This window comes from Lactuca saligna, chromosome 1, assembly GCF_052625555.1.
Source record: "Lactuca saligna cultivar CGN05327 chromosome 1, ASM5262555v1, whole genome shotgun sequence".
NCBI classification, from domain to species: Eukaryota; Viridiplantae; Streptophyta; class Magnoliopsida; order Asterales; family Asteraceae; genus Lactuca; species Lactuca saligna.
Genome location: NC_136417.1, coordinates 116,811,181 through 116,836,424, shown reverse-complemented (window position 1 = coordinate 116,836,424; position 25,244 = coordinate 116,811,181). Strand labels below are relative to the sequence as shown.

General features: G+C 31.4%; 2 protein-coding genes across 6 annotated transcripts; both read right to left on the bottom strand.

Annotated features, from left to right (window-relative positions):
- Positions 1-5,289: 5,289 nt before the first annotated feature.
- On the bottom strand, positions 5,290-11,658 carry LOC145043717 (disease resistance protein RUN1-like). Of its 2 annotated transcripts, none has more exons than XM_078992459.1 (9): positions 11,462-11,658; positions 10,098-10,692; positions 8,282-9,410; positions 7,866-8,189; positions 6,878-7,789; positions 6,188-6,800; positions 5,996-6,046; positions 5,812-5,887; positions 5,290-5,573 (listed from the first exon to the last, which is right to left on the bottom strand). In XM_078992459.1, the coding sequence occupies exons 2-8, from the start codon at positions 10,628-10,630 to the stop codon at positions 5,871-5,873; spliced, it is 3,579 nt and encodes a 1,192-aa protein (XP_078848585.1). In that variant the 5' UTR covers positions 10,631-10,692; positions 11,462-11,658; the 3' UTR covers positions 5,290-5,573; positions 5,812-5,870. The 2 variants fall into 2 exon arrangements, with proteins under 2 accessions (XP_078848585.1, XP_078848594.1); XM_078992468.1 differs by having other exon boundaries at positions 6,878-7,786.
- Positions 11,659-16,784: 5,126 nt separating this feature from the next.
- On the bottom strand, positions 16,785-22,623 carry RLF (reduced lateral root formation). 4 transcript variants are annotated; one of them, XM_078992424.1, is made up of 6 exons: positions 22,473-22,623; positions 21,626-21,729; positions 21,070-21,430; positions 17,988-18,122; positions 17,288-17,338; positions 16,785-17,045 (listed from the first exon to the last, which is right to left on the bottom strand). In XM_078992424.1, the coding sequence occupies exons 2-6, from the start codon at positions 21,665-21,667 to the stop codon at positions 16,966-16,968; spliced, it is 669 nt and encodes a 222-aa protein (XP_078848550.1). In that variant the 5' UTR covers positions 21,668-21,729; positions 22,473-22,623; the 3' UTR covers positions 16,785-16,965. The 4 variants fall into 4 exon arrangements, with proteins under 4 accessions (XP_078848550.1, XP_078848555.1, XP_078848563.1 ...); XM_078992429.1 differs by having other exon boundaries at positions 21,626-21,743; positions 22,473-22,596; XM_078992437.1 differs by having other exon boundaries at positions 22,464-22,590.
- Between the last annotated feature and the right edge of the window lie 2,621 nt (positions 22,624-25,244).

The following is a 25,244-nucleotide window of genomic DNA, read 5'->3' as shown; positions in this document are numbered from 1 at the left end:
ATAAAATCGTCGAGTTTCCAACCAACTCATCGAGTCCATGCGTGTCTAGATGTCGGGGGAAAGCCTAACTAAGTCGTCGAGTCCTCTTGGTGACTCGCCAAGTTGATGTAGAATCAATTACGGGAAACCCTCAACCGACTTGTCGAGTTCATGCAGTCCATTACTTATATAGATGTTTTTAAGCCACCCCAATGCTCCATATTGCAGATCCAACCTCCTAGAACATGGTTTCTACATAAAGTTGCAAACTTTACGTGCACGCATGGTCCTAAATGTCGAAACTAGACTAAGGGAAAGGTTAACTCAAAGGGAAAGGTTCATGCTTGCCAAATCTCATAGCTTTATAGCTATAGGGACCAAGGGAAGTCCAAATCTAAAGTTACAACTTCATATATTGTCCCAATACTCGAAATGACTCCCAAATGTGCTAAAGATGGCCCTAAACCCAAACATAAAGGGATTTAGCTAGAGATAAACCAAGGTAACGACTTGTTACCTTCAAGATGATGCCAAGAAGAAGTAGATTCAGATTCTCAAGCTCCTTTTTGCTCCAAGCTTCTTGTACTTCACACCTCCTTCACAAAATGCACCAAAATCACTCCTTAGACCTCACAAACACTCAAGAACAAGGTAATATTGATTAGGGTTTCTTCTGTCCGTTAAGAGGTTGGTAAAGGACTAGAGGAAAGGACTTAAGGTCCTTTAAATAGGGTGCAAACCCTAAAAATTAGGGTTTCATTTCCAGCCCCTACTCATCGAGTCCAGGTCCTCCGACTCGTCGAGTAGATCCAATATTCCACACGGGCTAACCTGCCTCTACACGACGAATTAGGGGCAATCAACTCGTAAAGTAGGTCCATTAATATATATATATATATATATATATATATATATATATATATATATATATATAATGCTTTTAAAACTTATACCTGGGAGTCGGGGTATTACATTTCTATTATAGCATCCTGCTTTGTTTTTTGTTTTTTTTTCATTGTTTTCATTATAGCATTGTAGTTTCCAAATTGCATACAAATACATATACAAAAATAATACTTTCCATTATATCATCCTACTTTATTTTGTTTTCATTTTTTTCATCTATAACATTATAGTTTCCAAATTGCATACAAATACACAAACTATATTTATAATTTTCTATACATACATATACACATATAAAAAAATAATACATTTCATATAGCATCTTACTTTGTTTTTTTTTTCATTTTTTTCATCTATATCATTATAGCATCCAAATTGTATACAAACACACAAACTACATACATACTTTCTATACATACAATTACACATATACAAATATAATACACATTCCATTATAGCATCCTACTTTGTTTTATTTTCATATACATATACATAAACTTATACATATATAAACATATACACTTATACATAATACACATCTATATATAAAAATCAACATATTAAAATACACTTATACATACATTACAATCACAAATGGCAAACAAATATACAAATATAAACATATACACTTATACATAAAAATACAAATACACATATTTGCAAACAAATACACACACACACACACACACACACATATATATATATATATATATATATATATATATATATATACACACACACACACACACACACATATATATATATATATATATATATATATATATATATATATATATATATATATATATATATATATATATATAACATACATAATTTTTATGTTTTCACCATAAATACATTCATTTTATACATACATTACATATATGCATACATTATACATACTTACAAAAACACATACAAATACATATATACATACACATAATACAAATACACAAATACATATCTTATAAAGGAACCTGGTTGTGTGATCCGGCAGAGAAGGGTTGTGGTGGCGGTATTCCGGTAGCTTTTCGGCTAACAGGTTCTTTCCAACCAAAAAAATCGGCAAAAAACAAGAAAAACCTGCTAGAGGTTGCAATAATCTACAAGGGTTGCAACAATACGACTCTTAAGTCGGTGGGAGAAGAAAATGAAAATGAAATCGATGCAGAAGGAAGCGAAAACCCACCTATGGTCGCTGGTTCTACTTCCTCGTTGTTGGTATTATGATTCCTCATCGCCAGTAATATGAACTATCGACGTAATTGGAGTAAGAGCCGACGAATTTGACGGATTGTGTTGGTATTCGCCGATGGAATCGTCATAGAAAAGCGAAGGCAAAAGAGGAAAGAAAATCAGTTGTGTGTTGTGTATATCTCGTCAAGCCTTTGGCGGCGACAAAGATGTATCAACGGCAACAAGCGAATTAGTAGTGACGAGTTTTAGAAGGAATTCATTGTGGTCTTTTTTTGAGTATCAGTGGAAACAGTTGCCGCCGCAAAAGGCATCACCGCTATTGCTATGTGCAGCGTCTGTTGTGAGCTATTGGACTAGGAACAAATCGAAGTTTGGGTTTATTACTGGGGTTTAACACGGATTGGGGTTTATCACCGTTAGCGGTGACATACAACATGAAAGTCTTATGTTGCCGCTAAAGGGAGTTGTCGCCGTTAATGGTGATTATTCTTGTAGTGTATTACTCATTTATTTTATAAACATATTTTAATCAAGTCTTTTTAAGAAATTTGGATTTTCCGTTTGTCAAATAAGATAATTTGAAGACAAATTTGCAAAAAATGGTTCCTGTGGAATGCATTTTTTTGGGATTTTAGTCTAAATTATAACTTTTTTTGGATTGGTGGTTTGATTGTGATTGTGGTCCTTCAGTAAACTGAAAAAACTAAATTACCCTTATTATATTTATTTTTCATTTTCTTTTTTTTTCCTATAAGTATTTATATATAAAAATTAAAAATAAGAGTCTGCATACCTCTCTCTCTCTCTCTCTCTCTCTCTCTCTCTCAAATGCCAAACTTTCCCTCAAATCATTCTTTTCTTCCCCTTCATCTACCATGGTTGAGCTTTCCAAATTTCTTCCATTCACCAGTGTCCTTCCACTACCACCAGTGTCTAACAATAAGTCGTCAAAAACCCTAGCAATCATGGTTTAGATTCAACACCGAATGATGAACAGTCACACATTTGCACATACACCTGCAAATCGACTTCATTATCAAAAGAAAGAAATCAACTTCTAGACCTAACAAAATCCTGTAGAAATCTATTTTTCAACCCTAATGAAACCCTATAGAAATCAATTTTTCTATCCAACAAAACCTTGTAGAACAGATCATATTTTTACTATGTGCGTGAGATGGGGGAGATGACGAATGGCAACTTGTTATCAGCATCTGAAATTGGACTTCTTAGTGTAGAAAAAAGAAAATGTGAAGCTCCAACAACTACGCATCGTCTTCTTCCTCAAAATCGGACATGAAAACCTTGAAATCAAACATTGAAAACCTATGAAACCTTTGAATCAGACCTTGAAAACAACCCTTATCTACCACCAACACCACTGCCGATAGTGGCGATGATGGTGTGAAATCTTTCTATGGTGGCCGACAGAGTGGTAGGAGGTGATAATGACTGCATAAAAAGTAGAAAAGGTTTCGATGACTCTTGTGTGGAAAAAAATACGACGGTGGTAATGGCTATGTGGAAGGAGGAGGGAGTCGCCAGTTGTTGTGTCTCTGACTGCAATTGTGTCGGCTTCCTCTTAACTGTGAAGGAAAACCATAGATGGTATTTGTAGTTAAGGGATGTAAACGAGAGAGAGAGAGAGAGAGAGAGAGAGAGAGAGAGCACCGTGGAAATACATGCCACTCAGCCAAAGGAAGATGATGGAGAGTTGACCGGCCCCATTTTATTATTAATAAAACTTTAAATTAAATAAAAAAACATAAAAAATTATATCAAGAGGGAAATTTAGTCATTTTAATTTTCGGAGGGACCATTTTCATATACAAACTAGTCTAAAAGGACCACGAAGTAAAAAAAAGTCATGGTTTGGACTAAAACCCTAAAAAAATACATACACAGGGACCATTTTTGCAGTTTTGTCAAATTTTAATTTTAAAGTTGATAGATTTAAATAAATAAATAAATAACTATTTCTAATTTCTAAACATACCCTACAAGGGATCTTTTAGAATATTAGTGTATCATATACGACACTTAAGGTAGGATGATTCATGATCTAAGCTCATCATTATGCTACGATTAAGTCTTAGACTCTTAGTGCAACATAGTATAAGAATCACACCAACTCACTAAGCTTGCATATAACTTGGAATATGGTAATAATGATCACGAAATATGATTCATTCGAGCTGAGTTTGCAATTGTGAAAACTAACTTGAGTCATTTACATATTGATTTTATATATTTATTCTTTATTGTTTTGTATACACTTATTTCATGCACAAACCAAGCGACAAGGATTTTAGCTAAAACAATTCTATATTCTTTTGAAGCTGTTGCACGACGATGAATTCTTCTCCATTGAGCAGGCCCGGCTAAGGGGAAAGGTGCAAGGGCACAGGGACTCAAAAAAATAGAGCCCGAATTTTAATCAAAATATAAATAATTATATACTATGTAATTCAAATAATTATGCATAAATTTGTTAGCACAGCTGGCTTAAGTGCACATTTTCTTTAGCCTTGACGTAAGTCCTTCGACATCATCTTTATTTTTTATAAAATTCAATTTATTAAACAAATGAGTTTGACAGTTTCTAGAGAGGTTACCTAATTAGCCCCTGAACTTTTATAAAATTTCATGTCTCTTTTTAATTAATTTATTTAATTTAAGTTTTCTGTTGTTTTTTTAAACAAATCAGTTTAACAGTTTATAGAGGTTACATAATTAGCTTTTAAAGTTTTATAAAATTTCATGTTTCTTTTTAATTAATTTATTTAATTTAAGTTTCTTGTAACCACAATCCATCATCTTAAATTTATTTTGCTTGTATATTCAAAAATTGTATTAAAGGGTCCAATTTTATTTTTCGTACAGAACCTTAAAATCAACGGGCCGACCCTAACATTGAAGTTTGGTTGTTATTATACACCTTGTAAAGAATAAAGTTCAAGTTTCAAACTGTAAGTGTTTGATTATTAAATAAAGACACTTGGTGTTAATTTGAATAAATTATGCTTATTCACTATGATCGATTTTGTGAAAAAAAAAACGCCCTTAATGTACATGTGACACATATGGACAGAATTATAAAACATACTGATTGTTGGGAATTGTTTGTCATATATTTTTATTAGCATATGCATAATTATAAATTTTGATCGTCTTTTGAATTTAAATCCTATTAAGGAGAATAATATATGTAGCAAAATCCTATTAACTCGATACATTTAACTCATTACAGCATTATAGTTCTACTTGTTCACATGTCAAATATTACAATGTTTTTCGTGTTCTTTTTATAAAAAATCACTTGTTTCGATCCTCATAAAATTATAAAAAATAAATCGTTGTCAGGTTTCTTCCAAAATACCAACAAGACACTCCCTAACATGAACTCTACATTCACCCAAGCATAGGATTTATCTGAATAAACACATTAAGGAGGAGAAGGGCATTTGAAATTTCATCCTGGAGGGATTTATCTGGAAAAAAAAAACAAACAAACAGAGAAGTATATATTAGTAAATGTCGAACATAAGATGAGTTTATTAACACAAAGAAGTGTCGGATAATCAATTATCTTGTGCATTAGGCTGTGTTATTCAGCAAAGAAGATAAATATGTATAAAGAAATATAAATCCAGCCCAATATTGGATCAATTTTGAACAACAAAACACCAAAACAAACCTAAAAGAAGACTGATTATAAGAATTGCAGACCTGTGGAGATGAGCAAAAGTCGGGTGAGCCACAAGTTTAAGTTTGTTAAGTGACAAAGCTTAGCCTTGAGTGTCACCTGGAAAGACATTTATTTATGTGAAAACATATTAGAAAAAAGCTTATGTGATAAAAAAAAAAAAAAAAAAGGTTTTTGTGATATAAAAAAAGTAGCTTGGGTGCCTACCTCCAGTATTGCTAGACTTCCTTTGAGATAAAGCTCTAAACTTCAATTTATCTAATGAAAAGAAATAGATTAAAGATTTGACGATGATTGCATAAAATCAAACATGAATTATTTATTACTTAAAAGGCTATCATTTAGTTATTATCATGCAGCTTTAGATAAAAAAAAATTATGCATAAGAGTGACATCTACCTTTAAAGCGGGCGCTTTCTCCACACAGATAAGCATAACCTAGTCGATCAATATCAACATTAGGCAACAGAAATCGATCTGTGCTTAGGATGTATTCTCCTGATGTTGATTGAAATCCAGTGAGATCTCCACCAATGATGTGATTCCATGACTTGTAATAACCCAACACATCTTCTTCTTCTTCTTCTCCATCATCATACACAAAACTCACCCCACACTCCTTTGTAACTGGTTTACCATGATCACATCGCATCTTCCTCAGGGTAATAGTAAACTGGTCACCACATTCCATCTCATTCATCCCAAACATCCAATGACTTAACAAAGTCAAACAATTTCTACCAAGATAGAGATATTGAAGGTAGTGGTGGTAAATCCAGATGAGGTTCTTTGTTGTATTACTGATTATGATCACTGGCGAATAAATGAGATCATCAATTAGATAGTCGGGCATCTCATATGCAACTACGCAACAGAAATTCAATCCTCTAAGCTTGTTAGGAGATGATGGGATGGTAAATGATATTGATGGCCCCTTGTTTCTATCTGTAATCCAATTCGGTATCTCTTCACCACTATAAAATGTGCTGAATATTCCAAATTCATAATACATCTGCCAAATACAACCACCTTCATTAATCACCACATTACTTATATATACATAAAGACATATAGTTAACCAGAGCAAACCTGGATTTCAGATTCCTTTCTTCGTCTAGAATAGAATGGAGTTCCCCTGAACTTTTCCTTAAGGAAGTCTATCTTACTCCATCCCAAACTGCGTAATACCTTTTCCTCAACACCTACCATTGGTTGGATTTTGATCAAGCCTTCAAATTCAAACGACGAAGGTGCAGTAATGCAGCTTATAAAGAACTTAAGTGGGAACATTTGTGGATCAAACACAACTTTTTGTAGCGAAGGCTTACGAGAATACAGGCTCAAATATTTGAGTGTATGTGGAGCATGCTCAACTGACGTTAGCATATTACAATTTTTCATACTAAGTGTCTCAAGCCTATGAAGGCTTCTAACACAAGTGGGCATGGAAACGATAGGATTTCTATCTAAATATAAATGCTTTAACATGTTTAGGCAACTGAAGTCAACAGGAAAGGATTCGGTGGACAAATTATTATTCACAAGTGACAAGGTTACTAAAGATCTCGGTAACGAAATCCCAAAGAACTTTGAAAAACTTGGTACAGCCTCCGGAATGGCAGACAAAGATGTTATTGTGTTTATGGAAATGTTATTACCCTCGACCATTTCGAGTGAATCCATATCCCTAATCTTGATTCGAGATTCACCGAGACAACAGCCATTTAACAATAGTGTTTCAACTTTCTTTAACTTGCCTATGATTCGCCGAAGTTTTTGAAGCTTGCTGCAGGAGCTCAAATCAACAATAACAAGTTTTACACATTGCTCTATCGATTCACAAACCTCAAGCAAACCACTGCAACCTTTAAGTATCAACATCTCAAGTTTAGGGAAGTGGTCAAACCCACCAAGGCTACCAAGTTGTTCACAAAAACTTAAATTAAGAATTTTCAATGATCCAAGCAAGCTTTTGCCTTTTGAATAAGATCCCATCAACTGCTGAAAAGGAGACAAGTTAAAATACCAGTGACTCTATCAGCTTGAACTAGAAGAAGGATAAATATAGATAAGTTACCATTTGCATGCTTTCACATCGTTGCGGATTATTATAACAAATGGAAAATGATTCAATGTTGCTATATGACATGTCAAGAACAACCAAATTCTCCATCCGTAAGTCTGAAGGTATAGACTTCAAAGGAAACCCATGCATACACAACCATCTTAATTCTTCTGGAAAGTTCTCGTACGAGCCATTGATCTGCACATAATTGAGTTGAAGCAGCATTATATTATCCATCTTACTCAATGCGTCTGTTTTCAACTCAAGTGATCCATGTAACTTCTCTTTCTCAATTATCTTCATGTCAAGAGTGAGGCCTAGAACATTTTCCGTACCCTGACAAGAAAGGCATGCAAAAATACATTAAAATGTATAAACAGACATATAGAAATACAAAATGCTTTAAACAAGTATACAAGAGCTCTTACCTTTTTCTGTTTCAACACTCTAAATGAGTCATGGCCCCATAATCGACTTCGTTCCCATGGCTTGTGAAATGATTCTTCACGTACTACAAATCTTCCCATCTCTTGAACCAATTGATGCAGTATCAATTCGTTATACCATCCTATACTAAGAAAGCATCTGTCGATGAGATTCGTAATTCCAGTTCTTGTTTCTATATCACATGCTTCTAATATTGTTGTAGCAACATCTCTATCCATTCCAACAAAAATACAAGCAATATGCTTAAACAGCTCCTTATCATTTTCAGATGGCAAAGAATCAAAGCTCATTCTCAAGACATTATTTATAGGGGAATCATTTTCTTTCTTTAGTCTGTCTATGTATCCATCCCAATAAGTTACATCTCGATTATGTAGATTCCTACCCAGAACTTTAAGAGCCATTGGATGTCCTTCACAATACTTCACTAGCTTTTTTGACACCTCTTCATAACCTGCCTTGGGATCATTGCACATGAATGCATGAAAACACAAAAGCTTTTGTGATTCACTCTCAATTAAGCCTTCAAGAAAGTGCTTTTCATGCGTGAGTGATTTACCCTTCAATTTGAACAGTTCACAGCTCTCTGTCAACCACGCGTCCTTTGTAGTTATTATGATTTTGCTTCCTGGATGAAAACCTTTCCTTCCAAGTAATGCATCTAATTGGTTGAGACTACCAATGTCATCAAGAACAAGAAACACCTTGTTACGGGCTACTGCATTCTCTATCATTGAAGTGTACATAGAAACATCATGAACTTGAACTGAAGTTGGTTTTGAAATATCCTCATAGAGTTTCTTTTGTACATCAAGCATCCCATTATATTTTTCATCGCATCTCCTGTTGATATCTTCAATGAAGCTGCTTGTGTCGAATTCATGAGAATGTAACGTGTAGACATATTTGGCTAACGACGTCTTCCCTATCCCACCCATACCCAAAATAGTGAGTATATCTGTCTTTTGGGAGGATGTATCTTTCAACCACGAACCTACAAATTTAATGGAATTGTCCATCCCAATAAGTTGTGGCAGTGGAAACCTTGAGGATGTATGTAATCTACGAAAGATGTCCTTAACTATTCCATCAACAAGCTCCACCTCTAGCCTGCAATTTGATTTTATAAGAACCACAAAACACAATCTAAAAAAATAACACGACATATTGGAGATTCAAATTTTCTTGATGACATTGAAAAGGTGTATTTGCACTTTTAACCATACAACCATCTAATGTGCATGGTCATAATTATTATATATAATAAGGCCAGAGTCTAATGTAATACAAGATTTTATTAACAGGCAACGATATTTCATTTTGTTTCTACAAAACCATCAAACTTAAATATCAACTTGGTTTTTCTTGAACCTGAACAAAATATTAGTGAATAGTTTCAAGTTAACCTTTCCGACTTACATGTGAGCATTAGAATATCATAATAAAAGATGATGTGATTTGAAGGTAAAATGATATAAAAACTTAGTAGCGGATTATAACCATTCAAATTTTGATTTATTAGTAAAATGCATAAAAAAATCATTAATAACATTTATCTAAATGAATTTACTTATGTTAAAATAAGAAATACATAGCAAATGTTTTAAAACTAGCATGATGGTTTAACCTACCTATATGAATTAACTTATGAGATCACATAATTGCAAAAACTAGATTCAAATTTATGCGTATTTGTATCCAAATTTAAATGCATCATAAATATGCCTATTTTATGATTATAGAGAAACATATTGAAATGCATACGCCATATGAAAATATAGGAACAAAAATGGTTACCTGCCATTTGCATCCATCCCCTTCAAATCAGCGACCTCTGTAAGCGCTCTATTCCAACGTTCTATCTTTTGAGCCCATTGACATTTTTTACTTGAGTTTGTCTCTGCTTCCATCTTCTGTCTATGCTTAGCCATTGCATCTCCGAAGCAACTTTGTTGCTTCCTGACATCGGTGGGCTCAACATGATAAAACACAGGGAAGACAATATGTTTGGATACCTTACGCTGCTCAAGGATCAACACCAATTCATCAAGACACCATGTTGAAGTAGCATAATTTGTAGACAAAACGATAACAAAAGCCCTAGATGCTTTAATTGCACTCTCCAATTCAGGTTTCAGATCTTCCCCTGTTTCGATTTCTTCATCATCTAAGAAGGTAGTGATATTGGCATGCACGAGGGCATTATAAAGGTGATTAGTGAAACTATGACGAGTGTCAACACCTCTAAAACTTAAAAATACATCATATCCACGACAATGAGTTGTTGAAGAGGATGAAGCTTCTTCAGATATTTCATGGAGCTCAACCATTATGAGTTATGGATTGACTCTTGTTTATCCCACTTTGAATCCAACGTTTTCGTCACTTGTGCCTACAGAAAATCAGTAGTTATATTCTACAAAATTAGAAAAAAAAAATGAAGTGTTTAAATAACAATACATATGCACCTCCGAGTGTTAGCATGTGAATTTAATCTGATTCAGAATTAAGTATTGATATAAAATCACCATAACATTCAGATGTGAATTAATTATAAATTGAATACTCAGTTAATTAGATTCGTTAACCTGTTTTTCTACCCCTAGAACAGGACTTGAAGTTAACCAAATCCTACGTGTAATTAACACACCCATGCAGAACGAATGTCAGTGAAATGAACCCAAACACACAAATGAGAAAGTGGCTAAAAGTAATCGCATGCCAATGAAGGTTTGATTATGTGAAAAAGGTGAGTTTAGTGATGAGTGACCTAAACTTTGTTGACCAATGTGTCGTTGTGATATCTACAAAGAAATCCCTTATCAAATTGCAGCTCAAAGAAAACCTAATTCAGCTTATCTGTGAAAGCCGAGATTTTTTTTTTTTTTTTGAAAGAAGGGGAACATAAACATCACCAGAAAATTAAACATTATCGTTCAGGTTCAAAAGGATTCAAATGTAAAAAATCGTGTTTGTGAATTGGAAAATTAGAGGAGTTAAAGAAGTACATGTTGGATCTGTACAACCCTAATTGAAAAAAAAAAAAAAAAAGTAATTTAGATTATCGAATCGGTAATCACCTGAAGAAACTGATTATTATAATTTGATTAATGAGATAAAATTGTGTAAACTAAATGGTAAAAATCTGCCTTCATAGTTACCTGTCTACAGAGCAACAACAAGACCTGAAACGGCGAGAATAGCGGATGAAGAACGACGACGCGACGCAGAAGGATAACGACAGAAAACTACAGAGCGAACGGCGAGAAGTCGCCCGGTAAACGGCGAGTCAACGAGGAAGGAAGGCAGACGTGAGAGAGATCGAGACAGAATGTTGGGTTGGAGGACTTAAATGATATAATAGTAAATGGAATGGTAGATAAGTCCTTTTCTTTCCTTAGTCATTAAGATTTTTGCAGACTTGGACTTATGTAAACTAAAAAAAAAAAAAAAAAAAAAAAAAAAAAAAAAAAAAAAAAAAAAAACACAACTGTTACCTATGAAAATTATTGATTTTCAGAAGATATATTTATGAGAAATATGGTTTCCGTGAATTTTTTCTATTTGTTAGATATTCACTGGTCACACCAATGAAAAGAATGGTTTTCTTATTAATTTTCGTAGGTAATCACCTGCGAAAATCTAGGTGTCATGTGAATTTTTTTCTTTTTTTTTTTTTTATTTTTACATGTTATATTTGTAATTAATGGAACTAAAATGATATGATGAGTTTTAAAGGTCACCTTTGTGATTTGTAGAATTGTAGAGCCTATGTGGCATTCTATTTTTTTTTATTTTGTGGATTGATCTTTATCACATATAAAAAAAACTATATTCCTGCTTTTTTTTTTGGGTTTATTTATTTATAAAATATATTATTTAATAGTATTAACATGAGGGTTATTCCTAAACACTATCCATTCATCCCTCCTCCGTTTCCTTTTGTCACTTGCATGATAGCACATCGTAAATCTTCTCTCTTCTTTTGACTACTTCTTTGCTTGTCATCTCAACTCCATTGAACACATCTACGTTGGCATACCAGATAACCTTATACCATCACCACCATCTCATCTACAAATAACCTTACAACATCGTTGTCATCCATTTCTTGCATATCTACATTGTCGTCGTCACCTTGCCACTTCTCTCCATTCCAAATAAACCTGCTACTAGAATCATTTATGTTCATCCTTTTTAGCTTCCAAAAACGAAGACCTATATGCAACTTGACAATAAAAAATGACTACCCATATTCAAAGACGGATGAAGTGTTAGTGATTTAGTGTCATTGGACATTTTTTTTAATTGGATATAACATTTGAGCTAAAAGGATTATTATTTGTACTCTATATTATATGTTTGGTGAATGTGAAGTGCATGCATATATAAGATCGAATTATAAGTAAGTACGTGAAAGACCCCAACTTTCGTATTTATGAAAGACCCAAACTTTCATACTATTCCAACATTATTCTTAAGTTACTTCCTCAACACATGCTACATGCATATTTATAAAACAATATTTTATATTGATAAAGTGATTACAAATGATTGGATACAAACCGACTAAGTTTTATTACATTTCATATCTACTCAGGAATCTATTATTCATATACATACTTGAACATTAGAATACAGAGAAATAGTATTAACTATTCTAAATCTTTCAGCAGTATAAAACTAAATTGGATACTCATCACCTGCAATTGTTAAACATTGAGAGGGATAAGCGATAACGCTTAGTGAATTCAATAAATAGATACAATATAATCTTATGCCTTATATATACCAATATGACAGAAGCAAAAAGGAACAAGAACAACAATAGCATATGTGTATCATATGTCACGCTTTCAATATTAACTCAAGATTTGATTCAAAGATTTACGATCAATGAGACATAACAATTTCAATACTTGATATGCATCAATAAAGCTTTTGGCCCAAACGGCACAGAAGATATACAACTTCGGATTAACATTTTGGTAGATTTCAGGCTTAAAGCCCTGTCTAACCATTTGTCAATACCATAGAATATAGTTCATTCTCTTACGGAGTCATGCTCTACATGGTCAGAGGCTACATACCAGTCCTATCTAACCTTCTGCCAATGTCATAGAATAGAAGTCATTCTCTTACGAGACATGTTCTACATGGACAGAGGCTACATATCAGTACCACCGTGAATCTAAGTCCTTTCACTGATCACAAGGTCAAAGGTATATCTTTGCTTATTAAAAATAGCGAATAAAAATAACACGGGAAAATAACCCGGAATAATAACACTGAAAAGCACATAGCACGTATAACGCATAACATACAATTGTTCCTATATATTGAACTCACCTTAAAATAATCGGGGGTTAAAATAGTAATTTGAGCAGCATATCGGCTCCAAATATGGCTTTATTTGTTGAAAACTGGGAGAATTAGCTAAAAACCGGACTCTAAAAAGGTAGAGCTTCAAAACCGAAAAAATAAAATTTCGGGCTTCACGACACTTCGGGGCGTGTTTCGGGTGTTAAGATTGACACTGGGGCTTCGGGGGATGTCAAAATAGTCAAAATACGAAAAAGGGGGCCAAAAATGGCAATTTTCTAAAATTCCTCGGCAGATCTCCCAGGCTTCTATTTATAGGGCGAGGGGCTCGGATCCGAGGGCTGAGAAGGCTGCACGCGGCAGCAGATGCGAAGGTCGGCCAAGAAGGGTGAGTCAGCGAAGGCAGGTGGCAGCGAGGGAGGAGGGACACACGTCTCAAGCGAAGCTCGGACACCGGCATACACACGCGTTGGCTTCGGATTGGTCCAGCGCCTTGTATGCGAGGAGTCACCTGGGCACGCGTCGGACCGCGGTTGGACCTACACTTTGGATGCAAGGGTTGCGACACGCCTCACCAGCTGGCCTCGATGACTCAGCAGTTCGAACACGTGGCACGCGTAGAGCGAAGGTGACGTGGCCGAAGTATGACTATGCGAATTTTCTCGGTTTTTGTGCAAAAACTTCTAAAATCCATAACTTTCGCATACGGGCTTCGTTTTTGACGTTCTTTATATGCACGTGTAGCTAAAATTATGCTCTACAACTTTCGTTTAGACTTTGTCGGCTAGTTTTGAATTTAATTTTAATATTATTATTTTTAACAGACTGGGACAGGAAAATCCGTTAAAAATTCATAACTTCTTCATCCGACGTCCGTTTTCATCAGACTTTTTACCGTTTTACTACAAATGACGAGACCTTCAATTCTCGTTTAGGTTGTGTCGGCTAAAAATCACTCGATCTAAAATTCGGGTTTTTAGTTGTCTACTACTAAGCTAAAACTTCGAAAAATCATAACTTCCTCATACGAAGTCAGATTCAAATGGTCTTTATATGAAAGTTGATTATTTTCAAAAGTTCTACAACTTTCATTTACATCACTAAGGCTAAAAATTAGTTTATCGAAAACTAAATTTTTACGCGACAAAGTATTTTCTGGATTTATCACGAATCTTCATTTGGTCATAACTTCTTCGTTATAACTCGGATTTCGATGAGGTTTTCGCCTAAATGTTTCTAACAAGATTATCTATAACTTTCAATAATAAAATTTTACTTATTCCAAATTTTATATTTTCGCTGTATTTCACTATTTGGCTTTTAATTGGAATCTCATAAAACTTCCAATACTTTCTGAATGATTCTAAGCATAGTTTTACGTAAATTCTGGTAAAAACTATCTGTTAGAACTCAACATTCAAATTCACATAATATTTCATAATATTATTTGCTTAAAACACGTTTTCAAAACGTGTATGTTACAGTACGGCACAATGGCGGGGGTCAAGAGGTCCCCTCCTCCTGCAAGGTCCTAGGGGCAGCGCCCCTAGCGGGGTCCATGGAGCAGTTAGCAGTAAAATTGACAAATCTTGTTAGTTTTGGAAACCATTGATTATGTCATTAGTTTCGAGATTCTCCCAACGAATTTAAAAGATAACAACCCTAATCCGTCATCTGTCAGGTATATATACGGCTCCTTCTCTGAGCCGTAGAAAACTCTTCTTAACTCTTCTTTCTTTTGAACGAACATAGAATCCTTTGGCGATTTGGCTTGTGTTTCTGTGTCTAGATACACAATTCCTTTTGGACTATTTTGGACTAGATTTCGTGTAACCCAAACATATGATGGAAATATCAGTTCGGAAAGTGAACTTACATGATCCATAAGAAATCCGGTTCTTTGCCATTACCCTACTTATATTACTCCCCAACATGAAGTTCATTAGAGCCACCATCACCATTTATTCGATTTCTGTAACCATTTCAGCTTAAGAGATTACCACTTTTAGAACATTAGATTGCATTATTGTTTTTGTTTCTTTTATTGTTCGTGAATGTGTTCTTCATTTTCTAAGGAATAAAAAACAATTAATGGTTCAGATTTGTCTTGCAACATTTTGATGATTTTAACGTTTTTAATTTTAGAAAGAATTAATAAAATGGTTTTAATCAATGTTTCCATTGAAGTCGTTTCTAAATAGGATTGCTTATGTTGCTCTCTTTGAAAATTAGATTGGATGTTGTTGAATGTGTTTTTGGTTGTTTTTCTTGTTTTTTTTCGTTAGAAATGTATGTTTTTGCTTTAATGATTATAGAAAAAGTGTTGTGATTAAAATTAGAGATTGCATTTTATATGTTTGGTTGTATCAATTGTAATTTGGTTTGAGATGGAAATCTGGCAACAAAGATGGACCAATTGAACCAAATACCCAAGTTAATCACTCTCAGGCTAGACATCCGTTGACACAAGTCAGCTTCGTTGGGTTTTGTCTTTTACCCAAATAAATAAGGTTGGCCCACTCACACTCCCAAACATCCTCTCTCTCTCTCTCTCTCTCTCTAACCAACGAGAAATGATACACGCGTTCGAGGAAAAATTTTCACAAACATTTTTTGAGAGCGATCGGTGTGAGCAACGGCCAAAGCCGTTTTGCTGAGTTGGGAGCACCACAACGTTAGTATAACGCCACCAACACCCCCCCCCCCCCCCCCCCCCCCCCCGTTTCCTGTTGCTTCCCCTTGCGAAGGTAACATTCCTAAACGTTTGTTCTGCTTTCTTCCTTACTATTTTTTTCTACTTTTCTTCTTCCTCAATGCCATTTCAAAAAAATAACACCATCCCTTATAGAGATGCTATGGAGAGAAGATGATGATGTGGCAGCAATAACATGGGTATGAGTGTAACCCATAGCAGTCTAAGGCATTCCTTTAAATTATTAATGGGCGGTTATTTAACTTATTTTTGCAAATTATTCCTTAGTGGCTCAAGAAATATGTTTTGCTTGCTATAACTTAATTTATTTTTGAAAAAAAAAAAAGTTTTAGTTTAAAGAGCTTTTTCAAAACTTAATCTGAAATGATTTGAAATTTTAAAATCTTTTCAAAACTAAAGAGGTGTCGAAAAAAATATTATATGCATGCAGTTTGTTTTATAGCACCAAATTTGGAAGAATAATATATGTAGTAGCATATGATATGGTGATCATAAATTTACATCCAATTTCGCTACAGCTTTTAACTCAAATACTATTGTTCTTTCACATGTCAAATATTACAATATTTTTGTGTTCCTTGTATAAAAATTTCACTTCTTTCGGTCCTCATAGAATTTTATAATATTAAATCATTGCCGGCTTTCTTCCAAAATACCAACAAGACATTTCTCCAACATAAACTCCGCATTCACCCAAGCATGGTATTTATCTGAATAAATGCATTAAGGAGAAGAAGGGCATTGACGTCTTTTTTACAAACAAGAAAATCAAGAGCAAGTCCCTTTCAACAAAAACTATCATTATTGTTTCACATGAGTTTAGTTCTCCGGTTCCGGTCCTATGTCAGTCAAACGCACGCACAGTAAAACTTGTTGTGTCATGTCAAAATATTATTTTAATATAATAAAAAATAAAATATGTTTGATGGTCTGAAAAATAATAAAAGGATACTAAATAAAGCTGTACAATCTTTTCCAACCGCCTTCATCAACATATCAACACCTGCAAAAAAAAAAAAATAGTAAGAGATTCATCTATTTCGGGTTTATAAACATAATTGTTTTTTTTTAAAAGTTGTTTTATGACAAAATATGCAACATTTTACCTTCCAATTTATAAACATAAATTTTTTTGAAAAAATAAGTAGTTTTATGACATATTATGCAACATTTTATCTTCCAATTTATAAACCTGAAACAAAATTTATTTTTTTTAAAAAGTAATTTTATGACAATATGCAACATTTTACCTTCCAATTTATAAACATAACTTTTTAACAAAAAAAGTAGTTTTATGACATATTATGCAACATTTTATCTTCCAATTTATAAACATGAAACAAATTAGAAAAAAAAAAAAAAAAAATTTGTTTTATGACCATATGCAACATTTTACCTTCCAACTTATAACCATAATTTTTAGAAACAAAAGTGGTTTTTTATGACAAAATATGCAACATTTTACTTGGAACCTGTTTAACAGGTTAAAACATCATTTCCCCAAGTACACTGTTATTTCTTAAATATTTTTTAAACATCATTTATCCATACACTACTTTATCCGAACACCACTTAATGAGATTAAAAAAAATAAAAATTACTTGATGAAAATTGATAATTTTGCATTAAAAAAAAAAAAAAAAAAATTGTACCTCCAGGATGAAATTTCATGTATGGAGTGATGTTGTAAACACGTCCTTTAAGAACAGTCCACATGGAGTCCTCTGATTGGTGTTGTTTGACTTCACTTAAAGATATAACTCTCTTGTTTGACTGCCCCTTCAATCCTTAAAAATCATAAATTTCAAAAAATTTAGAAATAAATCAGTACATTTGACAAGTTAAATGAAAACATTACAAGGGTAAATGCAAGAAATAACAATGTACTTTCATTGATTTGTTTAATACAACATCTTACTTTCATTTCTTTCTATTACAAAGACATGATGTGTAAAGTTGCATATAATGTGCAAATTAAAATAGTTGAAATGGAAAGAAAAAAAAAAAAAAAAAAAAATCATTTTTGTTTACTACATTGGAATGGAATGGAAAATTCTTAACTATAGTGGTTTTTATAGAATTCAAAAGTTTTATGCAGTGATTTTTTTAAGGGAAATCTCCAGAAAAATCCTAATATTTTGGGAAAATTTTTAATAAAATCCTAAATTTTATTTTTTGAACAAAAAAATCCTCACTTTTTAACTTTTTGAATAGAAAAACCCAAGAAACTGGCTAATTTACTCACTTTAGCCCTTTTTGACCTGTTCAGCAGGCCATGGGACCAAATTGTAAAATTTTCGAAAATAATAGGACATTTTTGCCGATTTAGTCAAAATTTGTATATAATGTATAAACATATGTTTTGCATATTTTTATCTATTTTTACATATTTGTGTATTTTTTAAGTTTTTATATGTATATATTTATGTGTTTTAAATGTATAAACATATTTTTTTACTTATTTATATGTATTCTTAACAATTTTACATAACTTTTTATGTATTTTTATGTGTTATTTTTTATGTATTAAGTATTTATATGTATTTTTTCATATTTATGTATTTTTTTAGGTTTTTTATATAAATGTTTATGTATTTTAAATGTATAAACGTCTTTTTTACATGTTTATATATATTTTTAAGTATTTTACATAATTTTTATGTGTTTTCTATGTATTACGTATTTACGTATTTTTTTTTAAAGTTTTTGTATAGATGTTTACGTATATTTATGTATTTTAAATGTATAAACGTATTGTTTTATGTATTTATATGTAATTTTTTTATAAGTATTTTACATATTTTATGTGGTTTTTAGGTATTATGTATTTATATGTATTTTTGCATATTTATATATTTTTTTGTTTTTTTATATAGATGTTTATGTATATTTTAAGTTTTTCCCATTCGATGTTTAATTTCAAGATAAGCAAATCGAAAAAGCTTAAAATATGTGGGCATGTAGGAAAGCCATCTATACTGCATACTCGAAAAAGTTGTACAAAATTAGATGAAATGGTGAACACGACTTAAAATAAAAAATACATAAATACGTAAAAAAAAAAATACAATTATACCTTTAAAATACATAAACATCTATATAAAAAGCTTTAAAAAAAATACATATAAATACGTAATACATAAAAAACACATCAAAATACATAAAAATATATAAAATACTTTCAAATACATAAAAATATGTAAAAAAATATGTTTATACATTTAAAATACATAAACATCTATATAAAAAACTTTAAAAAAATACATAAATACATAATACATAAAAAAATAACACATAAAAATAAATAGAAAATATATAAAACAATTAAAAATGCATATAAATACGTCAAAAAATATGTTTATAAATTTAAAATACATAAACAACGTAAACATATACATATAAAAACTCACAAAAAGACATAAATACGTAATATATATATATATATATATATATATATATATATATATATATATATATATATATATATATATATACCTAATACATAAAAAAATACACATAAAAAAACTGTGTAAAATACTTAAAAATATATATAAATATGTAAAAAAATACGTTTATACATTTAAAATACATAAAAAATACGTAAACATATACATATTATAACTGAAAAAATTCAAAAGTACATAAAAATATATATAAATACGTAAAAAATACATTTATACATTATATATAAGTTTTGACGAAATCTGTAGAAAAGTCTCATTATTTTGGAAAAATTAACGATTTTGGTCCTATGACCTGCTGAACGAGTCAAAAGGGGTTAAAATGAATAAATTAACCGGTTTCTTGGGCTTTTCTATTCAAAAAGTTAAAAAGTGAGGACTTTTCTATTCAAAAAATAAAATTTAGGACTTCATTAAAAATATTTCCAAAATATTGGGACTTTTTTGTAGATTTCCCTTTTTTAAACACAAAATCAAAATCTTAGTGATTAAATCAGAAAATATTCTTCTGGTGGTTAAACAGAAATAAAAATCCAAACTACAGTAGTTTTTATGGAATTTGGCACTAATAATATGTCCAAACTTTAATAAAAATATATTATTTTAAATCTGAAAATTATTTTAAAAAAAAAAATTTATAATACGTTGATTTCGAGATTGAGTGGTATTTAGTTTTCTATTTTTGTAAGCAATTTCTTCAAAGTGATAAATAACAATTTTATCGACTACTTGGTAAATATAAAAAGCATATTTTCTAAACAAATAAAAAAAAATCAGCGAAGTTTATTTTTATAAAAATGAAAATTTGTCTTTATTTATTAATTTAATTTCATTCAGTTGTTTATTTCTGCATAACAAACAACATTGGTTGGATATAATAGAACGAGTTTTCATATGATTTATTTATATGATATGTAGTTACAGTTATACAGTATATAATTTTATTTCAACTTTATTATTTAATATAAATCACTGGATTTTTATTTATAACAATTAAAATTAGACATCATAAAAGCCAATTAAAACCTCAAACAAGACTAGTGAAGAACTAACTTTAAGGTTACATTTTACAAAATAAAAAATTAGTTCCATTTAAGTTTTGAAAAATTTTGGAAATATTTATGTTATTGAAGCTTACATAACCAAAAAAAAGGTTATATTATATTTACAGGAATGTAAATGTAAAAACAAAAAAAGGGTATATTTTATTTATGATGTTTTTGTTTGCATTATAAAGTCAAACATTATTTTAAAAGTCAAACAATTGAATTACCTGCTAAATCAGGATGTGTTCTAGTAACCTTGAGCCAATCCATATGACTATACCCAATTTGATAAGGAACTTTTGCCCTTGAAACTGGCTTCTTTCCAACACTTTTTGGTTTTTGTGATGCATTATTTGAACTTTCCACATCTACCCCTGCTGTTTGTTTGGAAGGTTCCTTTGACTTTCTTTGTGAAGATGCATCAATAACCTTAAAAGTCAAGGATCCAACTTTCTCCTGTTTTGCCACATCAGCATTACTATTGGAATTATCACCCCAAATAGTTCCACTACTTTTGTTTTTATCTTCTATACTCATACTACTAACATCTGGAAGACCTTTTGGTTCATTTTTCTTCTCATCACCAACCTATAATCAGAAACAAACAGTTTAGGTAGTGTTTGGTATGATGGAATAAGGTAAGGAATGGAATTGTTCACTCCGTAGGAATGAGTATTCCATTCCAATTTACAAAACAAACCCTTAATGAATACCCTAAAGATGTCACAAAGAAAGATTGATATGAAGCTTATAGATAATTCAGACAAATTGTAGAGAACTTACCTGCCAAAAGGTAAAATCATCACTATTTTTTGTCTCATCCATAATGGTGTCAAGAAAATTACTGATTCAGTTTCAGTCACACTGCAGTATTTATTGTCTTTAGCCTGGAAAGATAACTCTGTTTGATCAAAGAAAGTAATATAACTATGGAATATCAATCTGAGATCAATGCATGAATCCATGAACATAAGTAAAAACATTGATCATAGATTCAAGGTATCTAGATTTCTCATAAAACCCATAGCTCTTATATGACAATGAAACAAAAGCATGTGGCCTTGAGAAATCTACAGGCTACTAAATGATACTACAAATAAAATAAATCCTTCAACATAATTTCTATGATAACAAGTTGTACGCAATCAATGCACATTCAATTATCAGATGACATGAACAAAAGGGGAAGATTACACTGCTTTAACTTAGTTTCTTATACCCACGTCCCTAAGGAAGAAAGATGTAAACACGCCTTGTAATTTTAGGTTAATTTATCGATTCCTCTAGAAAAAAAATGGCCATGATTATATGAATTTATCAACTTACACAATTTAACTCCTACGATTGAAAAAAAAAAAAAAAAAAGCGAAGAAGAAAGCATAACAAATTTCCAATTTCCAGAATAAACACGCCGATTCTTATGACAGATGAATCATGATCACACACAAGATAAACGTAGAAAACAAAAATCTAACATATGTAAAGAAATGAAAGGTCAAATAAAGACAGCTGAAAAATAGAATCAATCCGCCATATTTGAACAAAAACTGATTCTTGAATAAATAAAAACAATGTAGATTTTTAGGTATACATACATACACGCAATCAAAGAGATACATACGGGGTGTACCTGGTTGGAAAACCGAGACCTTGCTGGATGATGAACAGAAATCGAAGAACACCAGGAATTTAGCACAAGGATGCGTAGAAAGGCCTGAGACGATGGTTGGTGATATGGAAATTGGAAATTATTGAAGGATCTTTGAACCAATTTGGGAATCGAATAAGATATTTCCAGAAATATCCCTTAATTTTAAGTATGGTATCTATTTACCCCTAGGCTATGAAAGACTATCCCAGATAGCCCTTGGATGGCTGGGTTTGCAAATTAGACCATTTTACTATTGATAATTTTACTTAAATACCCATTTCTTTCTAATCTTCATGTCTTTATTTTATTTTATTTTTTCCTTTTTAAATGCTAGCTTACACATTCATTATTTTTTGAATCATCATTAATTTTTAGCTGGCATCAATCCGACAAAATTAAAGAATTGTTTATCATTTTACGAAAATATCCGTTTCAATCTTAATTTCATATATGTTTGTATAAAAAGTTTATAGTGGTACTGTCATCTTGTAAAAAGTTGATTTGAATAATTCATGAGGATTTTATTTTTTAAAACTCTTTAAAATATATAATCTAACTATTCAATCACCTTCAAATATTATTGACGGACAGTTTGTCCTATATAACCCGATATCGATATATGAGATCATGGGAAAGCAAATGAGAATGTTCATATATAATGTCAGTTGATTTTAAGAGTCACATACAAAAAAAAAAAAGAGCCACCAAATATATATATATATATATATATATATATATATATATATATATATATATACATAGAGAGAGAGAGAAAGAAAGAGAGAGAAAGAGAGGAGGGTTCAATAGAGAAAAAAAAGGTTGAGAATGGGGGAATCATTCTCAGTCAATCATTTATTTTTATTGCAAAAGTTTTCAACGTACCAGCGGAAATGGGAAAAGAATGCACATGTGTTTTCCAACAAAACATGTTTCCTTAAACTATGCTAAGCATTACCTTAATATATACAAAAACATAGTTTTTTCGTTTTTTTTTAATTTTTAAAAAGTTGTTTTTATCGAAAAATGATTTTAAATATACCAAAATTCATGATTTTTTATTCTCTACAAATAGACATCCATATTGATATAGTTTTAAGATAAAATAAAAAATTTATTTTTTTTATATTTCCAGCTATCGTTATTAATAAGTGAATAAAAATGAATATGGCTTTTACTACGGTATATTCGTTATTCATTTATGAATAAAAACTATGATTAATTTTTTTTTACAATTTAAGTATCATTCATATATGAATATAGCATATATTAAACATAATATATTCATATTTAAATATTAGACGATGCATTCACTTGTGAATATTACATAGTATATTCACTTGTGAATGTTAGATGATATATATTCACTTATGAATATTATATGATATTTTCATATGTGAATATTATATAGTATTACATGGCATATCACATGAGAATAGTACATAGTATATTCACTTGTGAATATTAGATCGTATATTCACTTATGAATAATAGTTGGTATATTCATATGTGAATATAGCACAGTATATTCATATATGAATATTACAATTTGTTTTCAGAAATATATATATAATTTTTATATGTTATTCACATATGAATAACATACAGACTTGCATATTTGTTTTGTGTTTTAATAATCACATATTGATTCAGGTGAGAAAACATATTCATATGTAAATATAATGTGGTAATTTAGTTTATGCATTTCATCAAACAGTTGGAGTGCATACAAGTTAACTTTTTTAAAAATGTGATAAATATGATACTTTGACTACTTAAATCTTACAAAATAGTAGATTGGTAGAGAAATATATGAAATTTTCAAACAAAAAATGATTTGATCTTTTTCTAACCTTAATTTCGATGTTTTATTTGATGAACGATGTTGAATGAATGATACGAATTGAATTTTTTGTTGATTATCGATGATGTTGTTCTAATGATGTTGGGAGTATAATTAATCGTAGATGTTGAAGATATGTTCGTATTCAAACAGAATTGAAGGTTGGATTGAAAGAGCAAAAAACGAATGAATTTCAACTATTCGTATTTGTGATTGAAGGCTATTATATCATATTTACAAGTTTGCCAATGTGTCCTTTATGTTTAGAGGCTAATTAAATGAGTGTGTGACTAATGTCAGTCTAGAGTCAAGTCAATTCATCAAGTCAAACTGGTCAACTCGATTAAACCTTGTGTATTAGGTTTTGTGTTATATACATACTGTATAACTTGTTATATTAATGGGAAAACATCACTTGGGAAAAGCCCTTGTGTTAAAATTTCCTAAGCCTTAGTGCTAATCAATGAATTAAACTGATAAACAATGTTGCATACTCATCGGGAGTGTGTAAGATCCTTAAACAAGGCTTAACAGGGTTTACGGACCTTGCATTGCGAAGCCGGACACTCACATTTGTCACACACGAAACCTCTCTCAATCGTTTTCACTCTATCTCTTCTTATCAAGAATCTCTCCCAAATCTCTCTAAGAATGTCAAATCTGTCCCAAATCTCTCTAAGAATGTCAAACCTCTCCCAAATCTCTCTATGAATGTCAAATCTCTCCCAAATATCTCTTTATATGAGAAATCTCTCCAAGTATGTGAAATCTCTCCCAAATATCTCTTTGTATGAGAAATCTCTCCAAGTGTGTGAAATCTCTCCCAAATCTCTCTCAAAAGTTTCCGTAACTTTTTGAAATCATTTGGGTCATTCCGACCCTTAACCGGGTCAAAAACGGCTTAAAACGGG

Bases quoted from the DNA above. Each gene is read 5' to 3' on its own strand.
- LOC145043717 (XM_078992459.1), bottom strand. From the start codon at position 10,630: ATGGTTGAGCTCCATGAAATATCTGAAGAAGCTTCATCCTCTTCAACA. The intron at 9,411-10,097 runs GTAACCATTTTT...ATCAAATTGCAG, and splicing joins GGGATGGATGCAAATGGCAG to GCTAGAGGTGGAGCTTGTTG. The intron at 7,790-7,865 runs GTAACTTATCTA...TCTCCTTTTCAG, and splicing joins GATGTGAAAGCATGCAAATG to CAGTTGATGGGATCTTATTC.
- RLF (XM_078992424.1), bottom strand. From the start codon at position 21,667: ATGGATGAGACAAAAAATAGTGATGATTTTACCTTTTGGCAG. The intron at 18,123-21,069 runs GTAATTCAATTG...ATGATTTTTAAG, and splicing joins AACACATCCTGATTTAGCAG to GATTGAAGGGGCAGTCAAAC. The intron at 17,046-17,287 runs GTATCCTTTTAT...GCATTTATTCAG, and splicing joins AGATTGTACAGCTTTATTTA to ATAAATACCATGCTTGGGTG.